This window comes from Lutjanus erythropterus, chromosome 6 (assembly GCF_056507025.1).
Source record: "Lutjanus erythropterus isolate fLutEry1 chromosome 6, fLutEry1.hap2, whole genome shotgun sequence".
Classification (NCBI taxonomy): Eukaryota; Metazoa; Chordata; class Actinopteri; order Lutjaniformes; family Lutjanidae; genus Lutjanus; species Lutjanus erythropterus.
In genome coordinates, this window is record NC_139322.1 from 17,397,425 (window position 1) to 17,423,570 (window position 26,146).

The 26,146-nt window shown below is 39.2% G+C and overlaps 2 protein-coding genes across 3 annotated transcripts in view; one reads left to right on the forward strand and one right to left on the reverse strand.

The window, feature by feature from the left end:
* Positions 1-12,323, reverse strand: part of samd10b (sterile alpha motif domain containing 10b) — a 92,683-nt gene extending 80,360 nt beyond the window's left edge. The window contains exon 1 of one of the 2 annotated variants that reach the window (XM_084720933.1): positions 12,031-12,323. The gene's annotated coding sequence lies outside the window, so the exon portion shown is untranslated. The remainder of the gene's footprint in view (positions 1-12,030) is intronic. The other variant, XM_084720935.1, reaches the window with a different exon arrangement.
* On the forward strand, positions 11,408-26,146 carry prpf6 (PRP6 pre-mRNA processing factor 6 homolog (S. cerevisiae)). The gene is made up of 21 exons (XM_084720932.1): positions 11,408-11,636; positions 13,112-13,274; positions 13,461-13,579; positions 13,675-13,753; positions 14,004-14,180; positions 14,903-15,031; positions 15,144-15,238; positions 15,345-15,501; positions 15,758-15,920; positions 17,876-17,994; positions 18,657-18,875; positions 19,781-19,903; positions 21,088-21,209; positions 21,377-21,515; positions 21,659-21,778; positions 22,753-22,929; positions 23,093-23,226; positions 24,120-24,211; positions 24,367-24,481; positions 24,662-24,788; positions 25,756-26,146. The coding sequence occupies exons 1-21, from the start codon at positions 11,449-11,451 to the stop codon at positions 25,906-25,908; spliced, it is 2,910 nt and encodes a 969-aa protein (XP_084577058.1). The 5' UTR covers positions 11,408-11,448; the 3' UTR covers positions 25,909-26,146.

The window sequence follows — 26,146 nt, forward strand, 5'->3', positions numbered from 1 at the left end:
AGACTGGACCAACCTTGGGTGCATCCAAATGCTCAGAAACAGAAAAGACTCAAAGAGGTTGGATTTCAATAGAACATAAGCGTTCTCTTCTGCCTGTACTTAATCTGATCTGAAAGAGAGGGCTCTTTTTCAGGTGGAAGTGAAAGCAATCTAATGAATTCCCACAGGAAGCTATTTGCTCCACTGAGATGAGTGCAGATGATAGAGAGGAATCCACTTTATAGTGTTAAGTTGTGGCCCTGAGCTGTTTTCCTAATCAGAGACCTGGGGGACTTTTCTATAATTCTGTGCGCATATTGTAGAGAGGTCTCCTTTGAAAAAGCCGTGTCCCCGCTCTGGACTTATTCAGGCTGTGGAGCAAAAGATGACAGAACCTATTTGAGAGATATATTCCCTTTGCCACTCCCTGATCATCACCTCTTGTCTTCCTGCTCTGCACCCTGTGTGTATGTGTGTGCCTCTGTGTGCAGGGAATTTGTGCTTCGTCTTGTGTGTGTGCGTTCTTATGTATGTATGCACATATATGCAGGGAGGGAGGATGGGAAGATGGGAAAGGAGGGCGATTCTCATTCCACTCACTCTCTGATGGTGACCTCACTGTTATGCAAATGACCACAGCGTAACAGACAGTGTCTGAAGCTGAGCTGTGGCACAAACACACATGTGCTCTCATTCTCATACACACGCACGCTATGTAGGTTGGCTCAAGCACATCTTTGTCTATCTATTTTCATTACATACTGCCTGTTTCCTCCTCTGTAAAACAAAGTCTTAACTGAACAAGGAATAATGTCATCCTAAGCCTGTGGCTGAATGCCACTGACTATTATATGCACAAAATATTCTGATTTTTGCCCTTATTCTGAAAACCACTAAGCTGCACATGACTAATAAAAATAAATATTCCACTAATTTACAAGCAGCATAGGCTACTCATGCTAAATTGAAATGGCTGGAGCTGCTTTAGCCATTTTGCTTCTTTGCATCAAAATAGTATTTCCAAAGTAAATGTTCAAAGTTTTCCATTGGTGGTGGACTTGTTTGATTGTGTGACAAACACCCTCTTCCATTCATTCAACCACCTTCTAGAAAAGATTACAGTATTTTCAAATATCTAAAAACCTGTTGCTATCTACATACTTTTTTCATAATGTTTAAAAGTGAGTGTGTCTCTTCTTCCAACCAGAAGTGAGGGCTTCACTTCGGTGTGTGCATATCTAACCCAGCCTTGCAAACTGTTAGCCTGTTGGCTTGTTTAACCACAAAAAGGCAAGAAGTCATGTTTTGCAAACTGTGGTAAAAACCCCATCCTGCCCCTTTTTCCTCTGTTCTCCAATGACCAAATTTTGGAGATGGTTATAAGACACTGCTTATGTGTCTAAAACCTGAATAATACTGGAACATCCCACGTGTCTTAATCAGAAAATGCTCTGATTTAGACGTGGATTTATGTGCATTACAGAAACAGAGAGTAAGAGAAGCAGAGATGGTAAAGTTTACTTAATAAGTTGAACAAATTAATGGAAAAATCTGAATAAATGAATGGAGAAATATAACAAATGCATACGCTTCAAAGCAGGTGTAATATGTGATACAAATAAGGCATTCCCATCCCCGTCATGGTCCTACAAACATGTTTAGCACCTGGCATGGGATGGTTTGGATCCACTTCACTCCTCAGAGACAGAGAGAGATCACTCCAAATCAACACAAATTTATTCAAAGTGATTATTCTATTATGAAACATTTCTATGCTGATGAGAGTGATCTCTTTCAGGGTGACAATGACCCCATCTACAGGGCACAAGAGATCATGAAATGCTTTGATAAAAATGGAAATTATGTTAATCATACACAATGGGCTTTGCACCCGTAGTTTTCAACATGATTCAACAGCTGTGGGAGATGTTGGACCATTGCTCCCCATCGCCATCATCAAAACACCAAACGAGGGAATATATTTTATAAAAATGCCTGCAGCAGAGTTCAGAGAGTTGTACTGTTAAGGAGCACTGAAGATTTTCTGGCAGCAAATACTGGCTGTTCTTTTAGTGAAGCTTACTGTAATTTATAACTGAGCTCTATCTCAGTCACTTTGGATGTAGTCGAAGGCTGGACTGGATGAAAAGTTCACGGTTTAAAATCAAACAGTAATAACTTCTTTCCTTCTTCACTTACTGAGAAAAAACAGTTGATAAAGTGGTAAAACTGATTTTTGTACTTATCAGCCCCTTCGGCGAAGCACTTATTGCTTGCTCTTGCTAAGAGTAAGCACTAGACCAACCTAAAAATAAAGGCACTCTGTAAAAACCACAGTGAATTAAAATAAGACACCCTGCGAGTTAGAAAGAAACGAAAGGCAAGCTTTGCACCATCGCTCATCATCCCTCCTCATCACGAGCCTCATCTTTGAAAGTCAGTGCCACTCACTCCAGCGGTCATTCTTGTCTTTCTCCAGAGATGGTTCCTTTTGAGGTTGATTGCTTTACTTAGTGATGAGTGATTTATGTGTCTTTTTCCAAGGATTTTCACTCGATGAAGTTTGAGTTTCTGTAGATGAGACTTTTCTTTTTAGCTCACACTATCCTTCCTGTTTTTTCTTTGTTACAACAATTTCAAACAAACTGTGTTTGATGTCTTTACAAACAGAAGACATCAAAATAATAAGAATACATGAATAATGTATAAAATTATTAGAATGAGTAATATACTTAAGAAGTAATGAACAATGAGCAGGTCATGATGATGAATCATCCTGAGTTTATTTCGAAATAATGACCTGCTCACTGTATATTATCATGCTTCTTACATGGTTAATAAAATATAATTTGATACAAAATGTTCATTTCAGAATGATTTTATGGATTAAAAAATATTTAATTGCTGCTCCAGAGTCTATGATCAGAGTCCATAGCAACTGTCTGTTTTTCATAGCACTGGTCTGTTATACATAACAACCATCTGCTATACAGAAATAACAGATGATAGAATGATGTAACTGATGAATCAGAAGTGAGTATTAAACAAAGCCATGTAATAGATATATTTATTGCATACATTGGTAAACGTAGGCTATTTATAACTTCAAAGAATTCCAACATACCTTATTTGAATATCTTTAGGTTGCACTTTATTTTACAGTACAGCAAAAATATGGCAAAAATTGAAATATGTTCTTTATTCAAAGTATTAGACCCTTTATTAGACCTTTATTAGAGAGAAGGTAATTACAGTGGAACAGTACTGTAAACTAAAGTGAATTGTTTCCCACAGTTAGGCCCTTATGAGACTTTTCAGTTTACACTACAGTTCTCTTGCAATGCGTCAAAATTACCCCCCAATAATATCTAATGAGGGTCTAGAAAAGGGTCTAACACTGTCAAATAAAGAATAACCCAACTTTAATACACTAAGCACAATTGAAACAGTATCCATTTATGTAAGACAACTAGTTCTACTGCTTCTTTAGTATTTTCCAAGTATAGAAAATATACTTTTTATGTTTAACTGGAACACAACTTTTTGTTTTAATCCACTCTGCTGTTTTATCCACAGGCTCTGATGGAAGCTGATTTCAGAGGAGTACATTAAAATTATCAACTTTCTCAGCCCTATAGTTCATTGTATTATCTTCCTCACAAGGGAACGATTCTCTGAATGCAGAGCACTGAAAATGTGAGCAAATTTCACATTGAGCCTGGGCTGAATTAAGACAAAAGACAGATTTTCTGGAATTAAACGGCAGACAAGAAGACAGCACTACATTCACTTCGTCTTTATTCTTAAAAAATACCTCTTTGCATGTATTCTGTTTGGAGAGAATCCAGGTTTATTCAACCTTCATACTCCTGGGTAATGGCAGGATCCTCAGTCTCTCTCTGTGTCAGTCCCCCCCTACTTCTTTTTAAATGCCACTCATCTCTTCTCTATCTTTCACTCTATGATTCTGTGCTGCTCATAACTGTCCAGACTCACGCAGTGTAAGAGTCTCCTCTCCTCTCAGGAAAGACGGGGTCAGAGGATCAGAGAAAACTGGGCGAATACATCACGGTCTGATCCACTGTGTCTGTATAACCCAGCTAAATACCAGGCTCGCAAACAACAGGTCAAGGGAACAGCTGCGGTCAATAATCTCATCTATCTGCTCAGCCATCAGGGAAACAAATCAGCTCCACTTTGGATCACGCTAGCTGTCAGACTTTTAATGTGAAAAATATGAAAACCAACCATTCATTTGCTCTTCTGTCTTTTCCCATGCTGTGTAAAACTTGAATGCTTACAGGGGGAAATGTAACCTGGCAGCAGGGGGATGCTGTACATGCTTTGGAGCTAGAGAATAAATCAACCATTCTTTATCACACTCATTATCACCTCCTGTCACCTCACAGCAAGAGGGGCCAGCAGGGCATTGCACGTTCTCCCCAGGTTTGTGTTGGTTTCCTCCCGGTGCTCCAGTCCCCCCCCCCCCCATCAAAAATATGTATGTCAGTGTCCTTGACCAAGGCATATGGCACCGCTGCTCAGTGGCTGCCCACTACTCCTAACTTATGATGATATGTTGAAATTGTGTATCCTAATATAATGTCTTTTGTTTGTTGTTAGGTTTATTAATTGTTTGTCCACATATCCCTTCCTTTGTTATGTACAAATCCATGTTTAGATTAATATACTGTAGGTAATTATGCACATTTAAATGTACTTTGTGAAGTAGCATCATGCTATTCACACTTCACACTCAAACTTAACAATTAAAGGGACAGTTCACCCCAAAATCAAAATTACACATTTTGTCCTCTCATACCTGTGGTGTTATCTATCCATCTAGATTGTTTTGGTGTGACTTGCAGATTTTTAGAGATATCGACTGTAGAAATATATGTGATCTGTCAAATATGGAACACAGCTTGTGGTGCTCAATGTGCCAAAACAAAATACATTTGAAAATCTCAACAGCAAAGACTCTTTCCATAAATCATGACCTGGTTACACAAGATAATCCACAGGCGTTGTTGTGAGCAGTTTTATGTGCAAACTGTTTTCCTTCTAGCAAGAAAGTTGTTCCAGTAGATTCTACTGCAGGATGACTGGATCATGATTTCTGGAAAGAGACATTAGTGTTGAGCTTTTCAAATGTTTTTTTTTTTTTTTTTGCACTTTGAGCACCACAAGCTGAGTGCCATCTAGTCCAATTATACTGGAGAGAAGGCAGACATCTCTATGGCCAACATCTATCCAAAACTTGGCAACTCACACCAAAAAAATCTAGAAGCATAAATAGAACTACAAGCCAGAAGAAAACTACGTATTTTGAATTTTGGGATGAACTGTTCCTTTAAATCAGCTATACCGTGTCAGTACCAAAATATCCATTTACATCCATTATAGATTTTATCTTTACTGATTATATTTTTACTGTTATGCATCATCCTGATGTAATATTGTGCAGTTAAATTACACGGTGCCAGACCCCCCCGGCCTCTTTGATGGCCCATGTTACTGACACACAAGAAGATAATATATATATACATATATACATATATATATAGATATGTATATATACATATATATATATATATATATATATATATATATATATATATATATATATATATATATATATATATATATATATATATATATATGTATATCCTGCACATCTGTATATAGCATATACATGCATAAATACATATGCATCCACCCCATATATATCCATGTAATATGTATTTATAGAGTTTTTTCATTTATGTTTTTGGTTACTGGTGCCTTATGTATATACCTATTACACATTTTTGTTCTTAGCTGTGTATTTATGTCTATTCTATTCCTGTGTAAGTACGTGGGACCAATGTAAAACTGAGCTAAATTCCTTGCATGTGCACACATACTTGGCCAATAAAGCTCATTGTGATTTCCAGTACATTTGATCCACAATGCATTAGGATTCACAACACAAAATCAACCATCTCTTCCTTCTTTGTACAGTGTCTCAGATCCTACCCTGGACTAATTACTGGACTCTCCTCATTCAAAGCTTTGTTGTTGTCGCACTAAGCTCAGTGGATCAATGCAATTCCATTTGAGCATCTGTTGCCCAAAATGACTCTTGTTGGCCACTCCTAAAGGAAGGCCCTAATAGCAATTTACTGTTGTCCTTTCCCAAGGACACTTCTCTTTGTTTCAGAATAATACACAGTTAGTAATCAGCACTAAATAAACTAAATAAATCCTCCCAGGACTTTCCTCTGTGTACGAAGTCAGGCTTTGTGCACGTAGACTGCTTTCAGCTAAGAGACAGTAATTGAGTTTAGCATGTGTGTGTAATAGTGAAAAATGATGATGTCCGTGTCCTATTTTGCAATTTTTTTTTTCCTTCGCCTACATTGTATTGTTGAATATAATTAGCTAAAATTAACTCACAATGCAGCTCAGGCCGCATGAATGATGGGTCTGTGTTTCTTTGTGTGTGTAGGTGTGTGTTTGTAGGTGATGCATGAAAGTATATCAATAAACCTGTCATCTCGACACATCCCCTCCTGTGCTTCTTTCTTGCAAACAGCAGCTTTCTCTCAGTCAGCGGACTATAAATGGGACATTTGCTGTGATATTTCATCTTTTCATTCTTGGTATCCTCCTATAGACTCCTGCTTCTGTATCAGCGGAGCCCCACCTACATTCTTACATTTATCATCACACTACGGACATCTGCTGTGACAGATAGGACAGATAGTCCAGTGGTCGTCCCCTCTATCTTGTGTCATATGCACTGAATAAACAGATTAAATGGAGTCATGCATCCATGCAAACTGGCACACACATGAATGGATAAACATGCAGAAACATGCAGATTGCTCTACGCTTGCACGGAAATACACACACACACACACACACACACTGTCATACACACACACACACACACACACACACACACACACACACACACACACACACACACACACACACACACACACACACAGTCATATACACAGTAAAGCAGCTATAATTTGCCTTGTTTGTAGAACATTTCAGTTCACCAATTACACATTTTCCTCACACATCAGTTTATCACCATATCACAAATTAAAGTATTATTCATAAAAATGAGGGATATTGTTTTGTGAATCTCCCTCATCCAAAATGTAATTCTATCCAAATGAAGTGATTAGTCTTTGTTAAAAAAGAAATGGGCTTAGCTATTAAATGATTGTCTTTCAGCTTTGCTCACAAAGACAAACCACGCTAATAGTTCACCCTAACACGAGGAAATTATTATTATTTTTCGGCATAATAGAAATCTAGAAATGGACTGTCAATCATAATCCCAATTTCTATTAAGATCCCTTGCATTCATTTTGAAAAAAATATCTAAAAACTCAGGCCACAGGGGTGGGGAGGGAGTGTGGGTGTAGAGTGCAGGCAAAGTAATAATTATAGGAGGGATATATGGAGGTTAGGTTTTTTTTTGTGTGTGATTGAATTATGTTTAAAAGCTTTAGCCACACTTGTAGAAATAAGGGTTCCTCAAGGGTTCTTTCTGAAGGGCTGGGGTTCTACCCAGATCCATTTGCCTCTGAGGGGCCCATTTTTGAAGAAAAGCTTTGTCAAGGGTTCTTTGTAAGCCTTTAGGTTCTGTTTAGAACCCTTTTTGTAAGAAACAGTTCCTGTGTTATCAAACTATTTATCAATTTGAACTAATTACACTGCAATGTAATTGTAATATCGGTTGTTATCATCTGTCTCATCTGTAGAAATAAGATATGGTTCTTCACAGAACTCTTGAAAGACAACAGGTTTATAGGTAAAATCCTTAAATATAACTTTAGATCTCCCTGGGTGAGTTTTACATGAAACATTGGAATATAAAAGGGTTCTCTGTAGAACCAGGTGGTAGGTTCTACACCAAACCCTTGGAATATTAAAGAGTTCTCAGTAGAACCACCTTGTGGGTTCTACATGAAACCCTGAAAATATAAAAGACTTCTCTGTAGAAGCGACTGCAGCAGGTTCTAGATCAAACCCTTGAAATTTAAGAGTTTTTTTGGTAGAACACCCTGGAGGGTTAGTACTCTTATAAGGAAAAAAAGAGTCTGAATAGAACCTCTCATATTCAATTCTGGGTGGAACCTTTCACAGATGTTCTAGGTATAAAACATTATTTTGGGTTCTAGATAGAACTATCTGAAAGGATTTGAAGTGAAACCTTTATTCTACCAGGAACCAAAAAGGGTTCTCCTATGGGGACAAACTGAAGAAGCCTTTATGATTCTAGTTGGCACTTTTATTTCTAAGAGTGTAGAACAGAGCACACTGGTATGCTTTTTGAGGGTTCTCCTGAGTATAAATTATTTTTCTGTATTATTTATTTACTTATTTATCTATTTATATTTCACTTTATTCCATGGCAATATGTGATTGGAATTTTTTGTACATTCATAGGGTGGATTACCCACATGAAATGTGTTATACACTGTTAATACTTCCATGATGTTACTTCCAAATGCATTGCTTCCTCCATAATAAATGAAAAACAAGAACCAATAAAAACTCAACCCATCTCAGTTCACATCAGACGTAACACACAATATAAAGAACTCAATGACACTGACAACAATCCCTGTTAGTCCTCTATGTCATGATACCAAGCTGTCTATTATGCAGGTGATTCCATTCAGTGTCTCCATTCTACACTGTTTCCAGCTCACAGCTGCATTTACAAGAAGCATTGCCAAATGTTTTATGGCAGCGCATCAAAGGGAATGATTATAGTACGATCTCTGGCGAGACCACAGTTACTCAGTCAGCCTTCACGACCGTCGGCAAGCAGAAATCAACTATTATCTGTTGCCACTGCCACCACAATTGTACATTTTAATGTGCGTGGCGGAGGATTCCTGCTGAATGTGTTTATGCTTATTAAAACCACTTTTGTTACTGAAATGCAAGTTGTCAGTTAATGATGAACTCCTAAATTACATTGTGGTTACTGCTCATGTATTAGTCACAGCAAGGATAAATAGACCCGTTGCAAATTAAGCAAGTGACTACATGTGTGGTTGGACCAGGTTTTGAAGGATTTTTGTGTTGTTAATATTGGCCAGCACAGATACTTTTCACAGCAGCCATTGGACATGAAATAGTAAACACAGGGGTTACCATTCCACTTAGTGTAGCAGAGCCTTTTCAGTGATCCAACATGCACAAGAGCAGCACCCTGACTCTCTTTGATCTGAATGGAATGAAACCTTAATCAGTGTCATTGGTAACACCTCTGTTTACCCAGCATTCTTAGAAATAAAGCTGCCAACTAGAACCATAAAGGAAAACTTGATATTTTGGTTCCAGCAAGGAAACAACCTTAATTTTGGGTGGAAATGCTCAAAATGGTACAAAATCAGATGTGGCCTCTAAGAGAATTCTACCTAGAACCCAACGTAAAAGGTTATATCAAGAACCATCTATGAAAGGTTTCATCCAAAACCTCCCATGGGCGAATCCTTCTATGGGGTAATGGTTCCAGCCAGAACCTTGTCTGCGGCTTCTAGCCAGAAGCTTTCCACATTTTATGGGAGCTAAGAAGAACCCACCCACGAAGGCGGTTCTACTTAGAACCTTTTTATATTACAAGGGTTTCATCTACAATTCATCTAGGGGGTTCTACCGAGAACTGCTTTATACGTCTTATGGTACAAGAACCCTCGACGAACCCTTGACAAAAGCAATATTCAAGGATTTCAACAAATCTTGAAGAACTCCTTCTTTTAAAAGTTTCTTTGGATAAAAACATATCTTAATGGAAGGTCTTAAGGAACCTTTAGAGGAACCCTTTTGGATCCCTTATTTCTAAATTGTACTATTTCATGTGAGATCTGAGGAACAATTGATTTATCACTAATGAGACTGACCTGGCTCACTCATCCATGGATCAGTACTATGATCATCACTCAGACATGCAGTCAGTGGTTTTCTTTACCGTTTTTTCCTTATTTTTCCTTATTCAAGCTGCACATTATGCCAGTTTCTATGTGTGATTAAAATGTCATTCAACTAAAATGAAATGATAATTGAGATAATCAGAAGAGAGTAAAAGAGGTCCTGTGTTGGAGATGAAATCAAGTCTTGAATTGTGCTTCACGTTTAAATTGGTCCTCAGCTGTGTGAGCTATATATCTCCTAATGTGTCTGACAGTCCACTTTCATCATAACATTCCTCTCCCAGGAGTGAAATAATGTCTGCCCTCCAGGCAATGTAAATGAAGAAAAATATAAAGGCCTGGGCCGCAGCTCAGACTGTGGGTTAAGTTAAACCTGATTGAAACTAATTGATGTATGGCTTCACTTCATCTCAAGGGAAGAAACCCAGAAATGTCACGTTAGAATGTAATTACCTTTATTGCAGTCTCCTGTCTCATGTTTGAATATAGACTTTCCAACATGGATATTTTTCACTTATAACGTAAGATAAATTATCACTATAACACATTAACATGTCTGCCAGAATTACTCTAAAATCACTTAAAATGTATGGCTCAATCAGCTCTATAAATCTAAACATCCTCTCTAAGAAAATGTCTTGAATTCTTCTTCAATATTTTATTAACTACTCTTACTGAGTATGCTTTAGTTTGGCTCCAATAAAAATGAAGTGCCAAACGAGTGCATACTAATCCTTCTTTAATCCCTGAGATTATGAAGATGGGGAATGTTCATAATATGCAACCTGCAGGGCTTGATTGTTTATTTAAACAAATGTCAGATGTGTCATACATTCCATGATTGGGGTCAGAAGTTCGTTAATTCAAGGGAGGAAATTAAATACACTCATAAAATGTACAAAGAGCACATTGTGCTGACTACTAAACTGAATTTAATTACCACGCCTATTATATATGCCTTTGAAGTTTGTATTAATTCCCTTAAGAAAGGGGATGTTATAGTAAAGTACAATAATGCACAAATATCACTGAAAAATATCTCCAAATATAAAAAAGTTCAACTGAAGTTGAACTCTCTGGGAATAAGATACTCCCATCAGAAAAAAAAGTTATTCCAGACAAAGAAACATGAAAAATGACATCAACTCAATGCAAAAATACTATATCCCATTAGAGATACTAATATAAAGCCTACAGGCCTACTTTAAATTATTTTTCAGGATGTGGCGCCCTCTTGTGGCTATTGTGGAAAACTGATATTAATATAAAAAATGATTAATATTCTAAAGAAATAATTTCAATAACACAGTAACACAGAGAGAGATGGAAATGAGTACGCTGCATAATTCACATGAACAATTTAGAGCTAAATTAATATAATAAGAGAAGTGAAAATAAACAGGATCCCGCCTGTCCTGTGGGGGCGCTGTTACAACGCCACCGGACATTTCTACAACGACTGGTTACCGGAAGTGCGACTGTTGTTTATCCGGCTCTGAGGCTCCTCGTCGTTGCAACGATGGCTAGCACTACAGGGAAACAGGCGCCCAAAATTGTCTCCAAATCATCTGCGGGAGGCTCGGGGACGGCGGGGGCCGGCGGTGGGCCCCCGATAATGCCCCTCGCCTCCCCGCTGATGGGGAAAAAGAAAAAGCCGTTTCTGGGGATGCCCGCTCCGTTGGGATACGTTCCCGGTCTGGGCAGAGGGTAAGCTAACTTGCCAAGCTAGCGTGCTATGCACCAGTAACGTTGACTGTTAGCAAATAAGCTAGTTTGCTTTATCTATCAGATATCTTTATCTATCAGATAAAGCAAACCGTTGTCCGTTGTAAAACGCTTGTACTGGCAGCTGAGCTGAGGAGAAAGTTCTCGGTAGTTGAACTGATTTGATATCCTCGCTTTCGTAACGTGGAATAAACTAAAAGATATGTAAAATATAGAAATACTAGGTATTCCAATTATTAAGCACTTTATTGACCCCAGGCCTGCAGTGGTGACAGTTTGCTGCAAATGGAGCTGAATATGAAACCGTATGTTGTGACAAATTGTTTAAAGCGATAGTTCACCTAAATATGAAAGTTTTCACTCAATAGCTACTCACCCCTGTACTGGTGTGAGGATGGGTGAAGATCTCCAGTTCACAAAACACTCCCGGAGCTTCAACAGAAAACAGCGTTGCAGCCAAATCCAGTACAATTGAAGTGAATGTTGACCAGTTTTAAAATGTAAAAAAAAGAACACAAAAAACCCCCACAAAATGTCTCCATACTGCTCGTGTGGTGTAATCCAAGTGTCCGTAAGCCGCGACATTAAAATTTGACCCCAAAAGACGCCATTCACACCATATTTTTAGCCTAAATGTCAACTGTAGCCTCTCAGACAGGAGCCGCGTGCATACACCTGAAGCGGGTACACAAGCTCTCGCCCAAGCGAGAGGTATACGAGATCTCGCGATACCTTGACACCTGTGTTTACATGCTACCTGGAAGCGACTAAGACAATAGAGAGATATCTACTCAGCAATAGTGAATTTATATGGAAACAATTGACTTCGCAAACTTTCAACAAAGAAGAAAATGTCTGTCAATTGTACTGGATTTGGCTGCAACGCTGTTTTCCACTGAAGCTCCGGGAGTGTTTTGTGAACTGGAGATCTTCACCCATCCTCACATCAGCACAGGGATGAGTAGATATTGAGTGAAAATTCTTTTTTGGATGAACTATCGCTTTAATAACCCTGCATTAGCATATCATGTAAGCATCATCAGCTAACGTAGTTATGCATTAAGTTGAACATCCCAGTGCATACTTAGCACAGGTCTACCAAAGTTTCTATGTGTAACACTATGGCTGGTTAATATATTGACATTATTGTCATAACAGTGATACAAGGCTAGATGTTGTCTTAGATTTTGGATATTATTGAATGGCAGATTTGTTTTCCTGGTTTTAAAGGCTGGCTAGTTTTTTCTTGGCTAGTTTAATATAAAGCAATGAATCATATCAACAAGATCATCACATGTTTGCATCATTTGTGAATTTACAGTCTGTTAACTTAGTGACAATGTGTATTACAAGAGATATATTGTATATCATGGCATTGCCTAACACAATCAAGACTTTTTATTTATAAGCCATATCACTCAGTTCTAGTAACACTTGAATTATTTGCTCCACTTTAGTGCAACTGGTTTCACCACCCGATCTGATATCGGTCCTGCTCGTGATGCCAATGATCCAGTGGATGACCGACATGCACCCCCAGGGAAGAGGACGGTTGGGGACCAAATGAAAAAGAACCAGGATGACGATGATGAAGATCTGAATGACACAAACTATGATGAGGTGTCTAGGATTGGGCTATTTCTGGCTGTTATTTGATGGTTATTGTTGTTGCTGTTGTTGTTGTTGTAGGTCTGTTTGCAAGGACATTATCCACTGATGATTTAAAGTTGACAAGGTGTTGACTCAGCTTGACTTCATGAAGTGTTTGGTCATTGCAATCACATTATGGTCCCTTTTTTGTTTTAGTTTAACGGATACGCAGGTAGCTTGTTCTCCAGTGGGCCCTATGAGAAGGATGATGAAGAAGCAGATGCTATATATGCAGCATTGGACAAGAGGATGGATGAAAGACGCAAAGAAAGAAGGTGACTGAAAAATAAGTAATTCCCCACTTGAATTTTACAGATCAAGCATGCCCCTCCCATCATGTATTCTTCATGTTTAATATCTGTGTTTTCAGGGAGCTGAGAGAAAAGGAAGAAATAGAGAAATATCGTATGGAGCGACCTAAAATCCAGCAGCAGTTCTCGGATCTAAAGGTACAAAATTTCATATGGTATGCCAAACTTTTGAAAAAGAAACCACATCTCTTTGCTGAATTAAAAAAGGGACTGGGACAAGCTGCACACTGACACACAATTTTACACATTCTTTTGGGACATCTTCCCTTCTTAGCACAGTCTGTGCTGTCCTATGATCAAGAAAAATTCTACAAAATTGCTGGTATTCCAAGTTAATTAAGATCTCTCTTTTACTCTTCTTTATTCTCTCTTTTCCACCTCTTCACAGAGGAAGTTGGCAGAGGTGTCAGAGGAGGAGTGGCTGAGCATCCCTGAGGTGGGAGACGCCAGAAATAAGCGACAGAGAAATCCCCGCTATGAGAAACTCACCCCTGTCCCCGACAGCTTCTTTTCTAAACACCTGCAGACCGGAGAGAACCACACCACTGTTGACCCTCTGCAAGGGGTCAGTATACATACAAACACACATTCATATACTTTAGGCTTTGTTCAGACTAGAGGCAAATCAGATTTATTTTTCAGATTGAATCTTTAAGACACTGTCCACACTGTAATTTTCAAGCAATCAGATCAGATTTGAGCATCCAATGTGTCTGACTGAGACACGTTTGTAGAAATCCGACTAGAATCGCATTTCAATACACCTTCAAACGTTGCTTAGATCAAATTTGCAAAAATTGCATTTCTTTTTTTTTTTTTTTTCTTCTTCTTGTAACTGTGCAGCCTTTCTAAAATCAATCTGGATTTGCAAAAAATAGATTTGGGCTGGTATTCAGAACAAGGCTGTAGACATCCATATGAAAACACACATGTAGTTTCAACCTATACCAGCAGGAGTCAGGATATCTTAGTGTAAACAAGCAAATCATTCCAATTGTATGATTAATGCAGTTTGAAAATGCTTTTTTTCACCCATGCAGTCATATAAATAAGAAGAATAAATATAAATGTTCTCAAAAAGAGATGATGATGACCTAGTGTAGTTCAGGCCTGCAGCACAGGAATGTCGTGTGCACTTGAAACTTCCACAGATATCATTTACAGTGGCGAGAAAAGTGTCATATGATCTAGGCCTGTGTTTCACATGCTTTTTCACCGTGTTGTAACAAAATTCTTACAGGGACTATAATGCTCCTCTCTGTTATCATTGTTTCTCCTCTTCACTAGCTGGGAGGTCTGAACACACCTTACCCAGGAAGCATGACCCCCGGCCTGATGACACCGGGGACAGGAGAGCTGGACATGAGAAAAATCGGTCAGGCCAGGAACACACTGATGGATATGAGGCTCAGCCAGGTAACTGCTGAAAAACCTTTACCCTGTTCTATCATTCTTACTCTGCTGTTGTTGTTATCTTGATCCAGAGGTTATATTGTTTACCTGTGTCTGCCTTATTATATGTCTTCAGGTGTCTGACTCAGTGAGCGGACAGACGGTGGTGGATCCCAAGGGTTACCTGACTGATCTCAACTCCATGATCCCCACACATGGAGGAGACATCAGGTATAAACACTCCATGCCAACACAAACAGTTCTAAGGATGTATTTGTGCTGAATACATTTTTGTGGGATTGTGTCTGATGTTTTATATTTTGGTCTGCATATCCAGTGACATCAAGAAGGCTCGGCTGCTACTGAAATCAGTGAGGGAGACTAATCCTCATCACCCGCCTGCATGGATTGCCTCTGCCAGGCTGGAGGAGGTGACTGGCAAACTGCAGGTAGCCCGGAACCTGATCATGAAAGGCACGGAGATGTGTGTTAAGGTAAATGATAATGGACACAAGTATGTGTCATTAGCTTGGGTAAAATTTGTTGATTTGTTTGTTATTTGTTGATGTTATACACTTATGTTTCGAGGAGGAAGCAATTTAAACTTATAATATCAGTGATTAATCATTGATCTTTCAGGCTGCTTTGCCAGCTGTTTATTTAAATGACACAATAGTGTCCAGCTAAGTTTCTGTAGAGGAGATGGCTCTTGCCCTCCTGTTGATATAAGCATTTTTCTCTCCTATCTAGAGTGAGGATGTGTGGTTGGAGGCAGCCAGACTGCAGCCTGGCGACACAGCCAAAGCTGTGGTAGCCCAGGCTGTCCGCCACCTGCCACAGTCCGTCCGCATCTACATCAGAGCTGCAGAGCTGGAGACAGACGTCAGAGCCAAGAAACGAGTTCTCAGGAAGGGTAAGTCTCCCAGATAATATCAACTAAAACAGTAAATGAAAAAATACAGCTCTGTCTTGAAGTCTTTTAGTGTTTTTTTTTTTGTATGTGTATTAGAGATTAATATTTTTCCTGAAAATTAGTCATTTTCAATCCTTGGAATTCTGAGAAGTGTACTTGTTTTTAAGGGTGACGATGGAAACTCAGAGGTGTTTGAATTCATGGCACCTGCTATGTTAATGAAAGTGTTCAATGTGTTCCTATGACACGCAGACACACCTGTTGAATATGTTCTGTGAAAGTAAACTAGGCCTAAATATTTTCAAAATATATTCCCTTATATTCTAAATGTTTTAATGCTTTTCCAAGTTTCCTGTCATCATATTTCTTGTGAAATGGTTTGGTTGGGAATCCTCTTTCATGGGATTAAACTGCGGTGTCTATATATATTGTCAGATTGTGAGAAGCCGGAAGTTGATGTTTTGACAAGACAAGTTGCTATTATGAAAAGAGTTTTGTGTGCATACGTGAATGAATGCGTCATGATTTCTCTGCCAAAAGGAAGACACTAATTTCTGCTGGGCAAAAATTCAAAACCAGTCTCCGTCTGTCCATTGTCCCATAAAAGCAACCACACAGAACTACTCCCTGCACACATAAGATTGCGTAAGGGTTACATTTGGCAGCTGTGTGTTTGGCTTCACGTCAAGGCCACGCACCTCATTTGAACCATCATGTCAATGCCCTAACACACACACATACACACACATGCATGCACATAGACACATACCAATATTTCCCAGCAGCATACCCCACTGACAGAGATGGATAGGGAGCTTCCTCTGTAGAAGAACTAACCTTGCCTCTACATGTTCAGTTGCCTCTGCTTTACTTTTCTCCATTACATACACAACACTCTGCCTTCCCACCCAGACACTAATGACCTTTACTACTATTGCAGAATATGCCATTTGGTGTTTATTTTTATTGGCTGTTATTGAAGTCTCTGGTGTCTGTATTTCCTTTTTTGACCCTGTGTATGAAGTGCTGCCAATGTAAATTTACTTAAGTTTTGTCTGTGTGAAGTTTCAGTTCTAAAACTTTTTGTCATTGGAATTGCCATTTGGTTAAACAGGTAGGCTGTAATGGCAGGTTCCAAGGATTTGATTTTTGTGACATTGGGTTCTTGAGAATTGGGACAAAAACAGCTTTTGAGGTGGTTTTGATTTTTACTCTTTAATTAAATTTGGAAAATATATTTTAGAAGATCAAACTCTTGGTAATTAAACCTTGTAATGGGTCAACGTACCACTGATTTGATATTTATGTATAGTCGTAGTGAGTAGCCTCTTTATTTTTTAAAGTTGTTAAGAGTTCTCTTAATACTAATCAAAATACACATTTTTAAACCATTCTTATTAAATATTTCTTATTTTGGTTTGATTTAGGAGGGCTATGGAGTTGACATGTTATGCTTGAGACACACCTGATTGCAACATCATATCATGAATTGGTCGAAAAATAGAAAGCTTACCAGTGCTTGAGCAGTATTCCTGCCTATTTTAAAACAGGACATGAGTTGACAGAAATCTGGAACATAACTTCAAAGGCCAAAACTTTCATTAAAATAAAGATCATTAAAACAGCACAGTTTTAGATTTTGAAGGCTTTTAACACATTTTTAATGGTTTGAAATTGCGGATTCTTATCTGTGACAAAGGTGTTTCCTGGCAGATTAGACATATAAATAAAAAAAAAACAAATAAAGCAAACCAAAACATCTCAGAAATGACATATTTCTTGAATTATAAATTCAAATTGGTAATAATAATTTTTAAAGTTTTTTTTTGGTAGGACATGATTTGTCACAGTTCTTAAGAACTGGCACTTGAACAACACCCTTACCTGCTGTAAGTGCTTTGGAAGAAAAGTGTGATTGAAATGACTAAACAGTTGTATAATTGTTACCCCTGTAGCCCTGGAGAATGTGTCCAAGTCAGTGCGACTGTGGAAGACGGCTGTTGAGCTGGAGGAGCCAGAAGATGCCAGGATCATGCTCAGCAGAGCTGTGGAGTGTTGCCCTACTAGTGTGGAGGTACGCTCAGCACATGTCATTTCATTTTTTCCACCCCAACATGAAACATTGCATACAAGACTAACAGGATGCCACACCGTGCAGTGTGGTAGGTTTGTACCGATTGATGAGAGGATCTCATATCGATGATTGAAGGCATGATTGACAGTTGTTTTTTCCTTTGCTCATCTTAAGGGGATTATAATGAACTTACTAGCAGAAGTGAGTGAATTTTAAATTCTTATTTACAAACCTTTGATTTTACGCTCTCATCTCAGCTATATCTCATGGGCAACTGTGAAACTAAGTTGTTCTTTTATGCCTCAAGTCCAAACGCTGGATGGATGCCCAGTTAAAAGGTTCAGAATAAATGTATATTCTACATTTTGCAACCTAGTCTTTCTCTGGAGAGCGACACACATTGATCGTTTTTTGGATAAGGATGGCAGCCTATTTGTCGGTCTTCTTGAGCCCTTACGATTCCTCCTGTCTTTTCTCCTCTCGCAAACTTTATGAACCATTAGTGACTAAGCAGTGTCCAACACTCCTGCCACCCCCTGGTGTTCAAATCAATTATTGGCAAATGGGATCAGGGATAACAATGATTGGATGATATAAAAATAGAAGTGACTGCCCAACCCTACTTTGCACAATATGTAACAATTTCTGTTTGTCCTCTTTAGCTGTGGCTGGCACTGGCCCGGTTAGAGACGTACGAGAATGCCCGTCGTGTCCTGAACAAAGCTCGAGAGAATATCCCAACCGATCGCCACATCTGGATCACAGCTGCTAAGTTGGAGGAGGCCAATGGCAACACTCAGATGGTGGACAAGATCATCGACAGAGCCATCACCTCTCTACGTGCCAATGGTGTGGAGATCAACAGAGAGCAGTGGATACAGGTGCGTTCCTGTGGCTTTGTGGTTTCATAGAGAGCGCGGGGTTAACTGCAGCTGTTTATGGAAGAGGGGAACTTTGACACAGAATGAATAATTGAGTTCCCTAAGGTCATAATAAATTAAAATACTTGCAAAATATGATATCTTCTGAGTAAAAGAGGACAGAAGCACTATATATCTGAATAAACCTGTAAATTATAAGGTCAAAAAATTTATAATGGTACCTTTCAACCTTGGTGTTGAGGGAACAGAGACTGCGTCACGAGTTTGTCAGCTCTGGTTCTGTGCCAGGCAGCATATTTTGGCAAAGCTGCCCTCTCCTTTTTCATCTGGGTGCAACATTATACAAGTCAGCACTGTGACTGACATTTTGTTTTGTGCAGTTCATGGTTGTTTTGCAATCGTAAGTCTTCACCGCAATCCCCTTTCTCGTTGTTTTTTTTTTCTTTTCCTTGACTACCTGGCTTTTTCTACTTCTGGCAAAGTATGTGGTTATTGTGATAGGTTTACAAAGGCCATCTGCCAGTACACTCATCATAAAACTAACAACAGATGAGCTTAAAAATGACAGGATTTGGCAGTTCCTAAATTAATCCTTTTGTATTTAATTGGATCCCAGAGCTAGTCCTTTCTTCTCCTTACAAAAGTCACCTCTAATGACCTCTTATAAAAGACTAATTATCTATATACTGGATTTCTATCTGTACTATAGTCTCATTCAGGGTCTTGGTGGTAGAAGACATTTTTCTCTTACATTTCAGATGCGCATTTATTTCCATGTAAGTGGCTCCACTGTTCTTTTGAAATTTACTCACTACTGCACTACTGGGGTCAGTAGTTCATGCCCTGCATTCTCCTTCAGTGAACCACCCACACTCTCCTCCTTAATGTTTGTTCTTGTCCTGCAGGATGCAGAGGAGTGTGACAAAGCAGGCAGCGTGGCTACGTGCCAGGCGGTGATAAGGGCTGTCATAGGGATTGGCATCGAGGAGGAGGACCGCAAACACACCTGGATGGAGGATGCCGATAGTGTGAGTACTGATATTTTTAGGGATGCACAATAAATGCTGGAACAGATAAATTATGAGCCATTTAGACTTGCACCGATTTCAACTGCCCATTCCGATTTCCGATTTTTGAGGGGTCTGACCTACCGATTCCGATTTTGGCCGGTTCCGATTTTCAGTTTCAGTTTCTAAGAACTGTAATTGACAGCATTCACAAACATTTTTGCAACTTTTCTTGTAAATATGTTCATAATAAGACACTGACTATTAAATATTCATTTAATACTTTCTCCAAAATCATCCAGATTACAACCAGGCCTTATTATATTTTTATATTAAGATTATGAATTGGGTGAACGTGATCTCGCGAGATCATCTCGCAGGATTTCGTGGGACGCGATTTCATGTGATCTTTTGTGGAAGCGGATGTAAACAAACCGGAGACTAACGCGGTGCAACAGTTTGAAGTAAAACTTTGCCGTGAGAAAAACAGACACAGAAGTTAAAGGAGTCTGGATGAGAAAATGTTTGAGGAGACGCATCAACACAGGATGTTTATTCTTCAGCCAGAACAGGAAGTGAGATTTTAACTGTCCCTCTCTGAACAGCAGTCTGCTGCTAGCTTGCTAGCATTAGCCTGAAGTGCGAGAGAGTTTACGGCTGTTTTGCGACATTGTCAGCTGCTCTGTCTCGTTGTAGACTGTCTGTCTTCTCTTTATCCTGTTCTTGGAATCTGTCTCTGACACCATCTTCAAGCAGACGTCTGTCAGAGTGTGTAGCTGTTATCAGCGCTGTGTTGACGTCACGGTCAGTTTGTCTGCTGCGCGCATGACGTGACCACACCATGTGTGTGACAATGACGGGCACAGAACCGGATTTGTGACGCTGACTGGCCGGTCACCGGTCAAAGATTAATCGGTGCAAGTCTAGAGCCAATAAATGGTTTGGTTTTGTTGTAATTGTGATGTCAGCTAGATTTGGTTCAGTCAGGAATATGGAATATTATATTACCCATCTTTGCTCCCTACATCGTAGTCTTCCTTACCCTTAATCTACAGGTTATATGAACTTCTTTTTAAAATACAAAAATGACCAATTATCAAATACCTTATCTTTTATACACAGGCTTGACACCTAGAGGGGTTATTTACATACTAATTTGCTGTCAGAGTTTAACATCATTGAGATGCTGATCTGCTGTGTTTCAGTGTGTCGCCCATGGAGCCCTGGAGTGTGCCAGAGCCATCTATGCGCATGCTTTGCAGGTGTTCCCCAGTAAAAAAAGTGTCTGGCTCAGAGCTGCATACTTTGAGAAAAATCACGGCACCAGGTGACTCAGTTTGGTTTCTAAATGTTGCAAACAGCAATCAATACTACAGTAAACAATCATTTTATTATGAGTGTGTATTTAACATCTGTTTTTCTCTCCTTTACCTTTCATTTGCTTTATCAACTTGCACTGTGCTCCTCTCCTTCACTGCTCGTTGCATCTCTCAGAGAGTCGTTGGAGGCTCTGCTTCAGAGGGCTGTGGCTCACTGTCCCAAGGCAGAGGTCCTGTGGTTGATGGGGGCCAAGTCCAAGTGGCTGGCTGAGGATGTACCTGCAGCCAGAAGTATCCTCGCTCTGGCCTTCCAGGTGATGATGACTTTATACAAACTTTGACTTGTTCACATACAGTAGTACCCACTCAGTCTTGAGTCTGTTTTCTCCTACTCTCGTTTCTTCCCCTCTCACCGTCGTGCTCTATCTGTTTCTCATCTTTTCGTTCTCTTCTCTAGGCTAACCCAAACAGCGAAGAGATCTGGTTGGCTGCTGTCAAACTGGAGTCCGAGAATAATGAGTATGAAAGAGCCCGTCGCCTGCTGGCTAAGGCCCGGAGCAGTGCCCCAACAGCCAGGGTGAGTGTGTATGTTTCAAATTAAAAATAGATAGAAACGTGTCCCTATTTCAAACTCTCATGAGGATGCAATACAAAACAAGAGTCTGCATATATCTACTGGATACTGGATTTTGTCTTTTTGTCAATCAAAACCTTCTTCAGGATATCATCATCTGATATTTGTTCGATTTTTAATTCAGATGGAAGAGAGATTTTAACAGAAAAGACTGATGGAACACATGTCTTCTACTTTTTGGCTGCTCATTTGTACAGGGAAAGATTTCTTGTGTATTTAACTCTCGTCCTTTTACTCTTTGACTGCCCTTCTGTGACCCTGTGTACCAGTACAGACAGTTTATTTTTCTTAACGTAGTGATATTAATAGAGGTCTGACCCTTTTTTTTTAGGGGTGGCTAGATTATCAAGTTTTATTCTTCTCCAGTTTGAAGCCTGTGTCCAACAGTAAATTAATAGTGTATTGTACTTGAGGTCTATTTTACAAACATGCTGTCTTTCTCAGGTTCAGGCTTGCTAAATTTCTACACCAAAAAACAGTCAGCAGCTCTCAGGTTGACAGATGCTGTCAGCAGAGCTCTTAAACTATCACTCTCTCTGTCAGGTAACCTGGTTCCATTCCTTTTAGCTATCTGGATTGTGTTCACTGACAGATATGACTAAGAGATCCTGCTTTAACGCTGGTTCCACTGATTGTCCTGTCAGATAAGACAACTGTGTGGCGTTAATGAAGCAGTTGAGCATTTTAGTTATGCTCTAGGAACCTGGTATTTGATACATTTGAAAGCAGATAAGGTATTTGCGTGAGATTGATGAACTAATACAAATATTTCAAAATTTTCAACACTGTTAATACTGTATATACCAAGAATATGATGAGCCAAGGATAATTTGAAAGGGGAATTAATGAGTCTTATTTATGCATATTTCTTTGGCTAAAAAAGTGCATGTTTGTGCTTGTGTTTGTAATCTCTACAGGTGTTTATGAAATCGGTGAAGTTGGAGTGGGTGTTGGGGAACATAGAAGCCGCTCAGGAGTTGTGCACAGAGGCCCTGAAACACTATGAGGACTTCCCCAAACTCTGGATGATGAGAGGCCAGATAGAAGAGCAATGTGAAAACATGGACAAGGCCAGAGAGGCCTATAACCAAGGGGTGAGGAGGGGGGGATTGTTTGGGGCAAGGGCTCTTTGAGGTGTTATAATAACTACAAAAGCAAGGCAACCCAGGTTCAGGTTTGGGAATATATATTTATGATGAAAATGTGTGTTTTCCTGATGACACTAAACAGTGGTCCATGATTTGTTTGTTGCTGTAGTTGAAAAAATGTCCCCACTCGGTGGCCCTGTGGTTGCTGCTGTCTCGTCTTGAAGAGAGAGTGGGGCAGCTGACGAGAGCCAGAGCAATCCTGGAGAAGGCACGGCTCAAGAACCCCCAGATCCCTGAGCTATGGTGAGAACATACACTGATAAACAGAGGAAATGACACCTGCAAAAATGTAAATGCAGGACGCTGCCTAAGGAAGAGCTTTTTTTAACTGGTTAAACTAGTTAAATACTGGTTAAAACAGTTTAATGCTAATGTCTCTGTATGATATACATAAGCAGGCAAGACTATCAGTGAGAAGATAAGTTATTTCTATAATAATTAGTATAGTTTTTATATTTCTGTCACCAGACCCCATTTCCCTTAAAATCAGATCACATGTGCTTTTACTACATTTACTGTGCCTCTGCACTGGTGACATGATGTTCTTGGGTTGTCCGTCTGCCCCAGTCCTGTGAATGCAGTATCTCAAAAACGACTTGAGGGAATTTCTTCATATTTGGTACAAATGACCACTTGAACTCAAGGATGAACTTGGAATTTGGAGGTCAAAGGTCACTGTGGCCTCACAAAACACATTTTTGGCCATAATTGGAGACTTTGTACATGAATTATAACAAAAACACATATCTAATAAAATAAAATGATGAGGTCAAAGGTCAGCTTTGCTGTGACATTGTAATGTTCAGACAAAAAAAAAATTTGAAGCTCTCTATCAGTCCTTCTCTGGAAAAATTGTCTCTAGGTGAAGACAGCAAGTTTTTCATTGAAAAATATTCACCGGAATCACACATGTCAGTATAGTGATGACCTCCATTTTGACTTTTTCTTCAAAATTTCCACTACGCATATTATATTAGTCTGGACAGACATGGGTGTAAACTGCAGCTTTACTGGTTTACCTGCAAGGTGGTAATTCTAGTTTAAAAAAAAATAGCCCAACTATCACTTGAAAGAGAGAGAGATAAAACTGTAAATCCTTGTCTCAAAAATGATGTTTGTGTCATCATATTAACCAGGTTAGAGTCGGTCAGGCTGGAGTTCCGTGCTGGACTGAAGAACATCTCAAACACACTGATGGCCAAAGCCCTGCAGGAGTGCCCCAATTCAGGTAAGACTTTAGGAACCTTTTTTCAGAAATCAAGAAAAACAGCCTGTCTTACCTTAATGATAATGGATTTTGAAAGGGCCTTAATAGGTTTATGGATTTTCTTCTAATTTGTTTTCACACCACTCTGCTTCACCCACCAAATACCTTCCTTCTAGGTATCCTGTGGGCTGAGGCAGTGTTTTTGGAGGCCAGGCCCCAGAGGAAAACCAAGAGTGTTGATGCTTTGAAGAAGTGTGAACATGATCCTCATGTACTGCTCGCTGTAGCCAAGTATGACAGCAATCTTTTCACTGTTGTCTGTTCTCCTTCTCAGTAATAAGCTCTGCTTTTAATGCAACTCTTGATCATATAATATTTAATAGTTTTGGTTGTACAGTATATTTGGCAAACCTTTAGGTCTGATACTTGAATCTGTAATAATTTCAAATGCTATTTGTGCACATGTTTTAGGCTTTTCTGGAGTGAGCGCAAGATCACCAAAGCCAGAGAGTGGTTCCTGAGGACAGTAAAGATTGAGCCAGACCTGGGAGATGCTTGGGCTCTCTTCTACAAGTTCGAGCTGCAGCATGGCACAGAGGTAAGGATATAGGTTTAGTTCATGAGAATAGTAATAATATGTTCTCAGTTTATCATTTAGCACTATATAAATAGTTCTTTAGTAAGTAGAGATGCACAAAAATGTTGGTATGTCATCAAAAAGCCTTTTTTTGCTGATATGAAGAGGTTTGGAGGTCTTTTGAAGTATCAGAAATGAATAGCCAAGTTTCTGTTCGCACAGATTGCTCAGCATCTGTCATCCCAGGAGGGGCCAAATCGTATTTCTTTAACACTACCGATAAAGTTCCCATTTTAAAAGCTGTCGTCGTGATCATGATGGCAAATTTGTGAAGAACAAAGAATAAAAACTAAAACAAGCGAAAAAACTTTTTGCCCAGTATTGTATTTTATGTTTGCATCTGCCAATCACTATAAGATGTGTAATAATATATAATATAATAATATAATATGTTAATTACACTACAGGAGAGACTTGATCTCTGCAATTACATGGTAAAAAAAAATGTGTATATATTGGCACTCTGCCAAAATTAGCCTATTGCATATCTGCAAAAACCCAATTTTTGTGGATCCCTATCATTAAGAGCTGTTCTAGTATGTGGGCAGAGTACATCCATAATTAAACCTTAAGAAACAAATTTTCTATCCTGCCTGTTTTCTTTGGTTGTTGTTGACATTTTCTTTCAAAGTATCAGGTTTGTAAAAAGGGAGAGCCTGACAGATTTACTGATAAATTGATGCCTCTAGTTACGTTACTCTAGTTAAGTTTAACAGGCACAGTTGACTCAAGTAAAAGCATCACTATGGTTTCAGGCAGTCTGTATGTGGGTGTGAAGATGTGCTGGTAAATAAATGGTGTTGTCACACACATAATTGTTATTATTCATTCATAAAGTTGGTAGTCACTCCCAAAAAAATGTGAGTGTGGGTCTCATGCATGCATAGTGTTTGGTGGGTATCTAACCTCACTGTTCTGCGTCCACCAGGAGCAGCAGGAAGAGGTGCGAAAGCGCTGTGAGAATGCGGAGCCCCGCCACGGAGAGCTGTGGTGCGCCGAGTCCAAACACGTCCTGAACTGGCAGAAGAAGACAGGCGAGATCTTAGCATCGGTAGCCAGCAAGATCAAGAACACGTTTTGAGATTGGAAATTTGGACTGAAAACACCTGGAGGACTCTGGCAGTCACCAGTCTATCAGGAAACAGCTATGGACATGCTCAACTATTGTTTTCTACCAGGACTTACTCATCTGTAGCAGATACAAAGTATTTGCATGTACCCCTTACCTTTTTCATGTTTTACTGTTTATCTACAAATTTAATTAGAGTTGCATTTGTCAGCAGAAAATTTGAATTTAATGTTAAAGTGAAAACAATTCT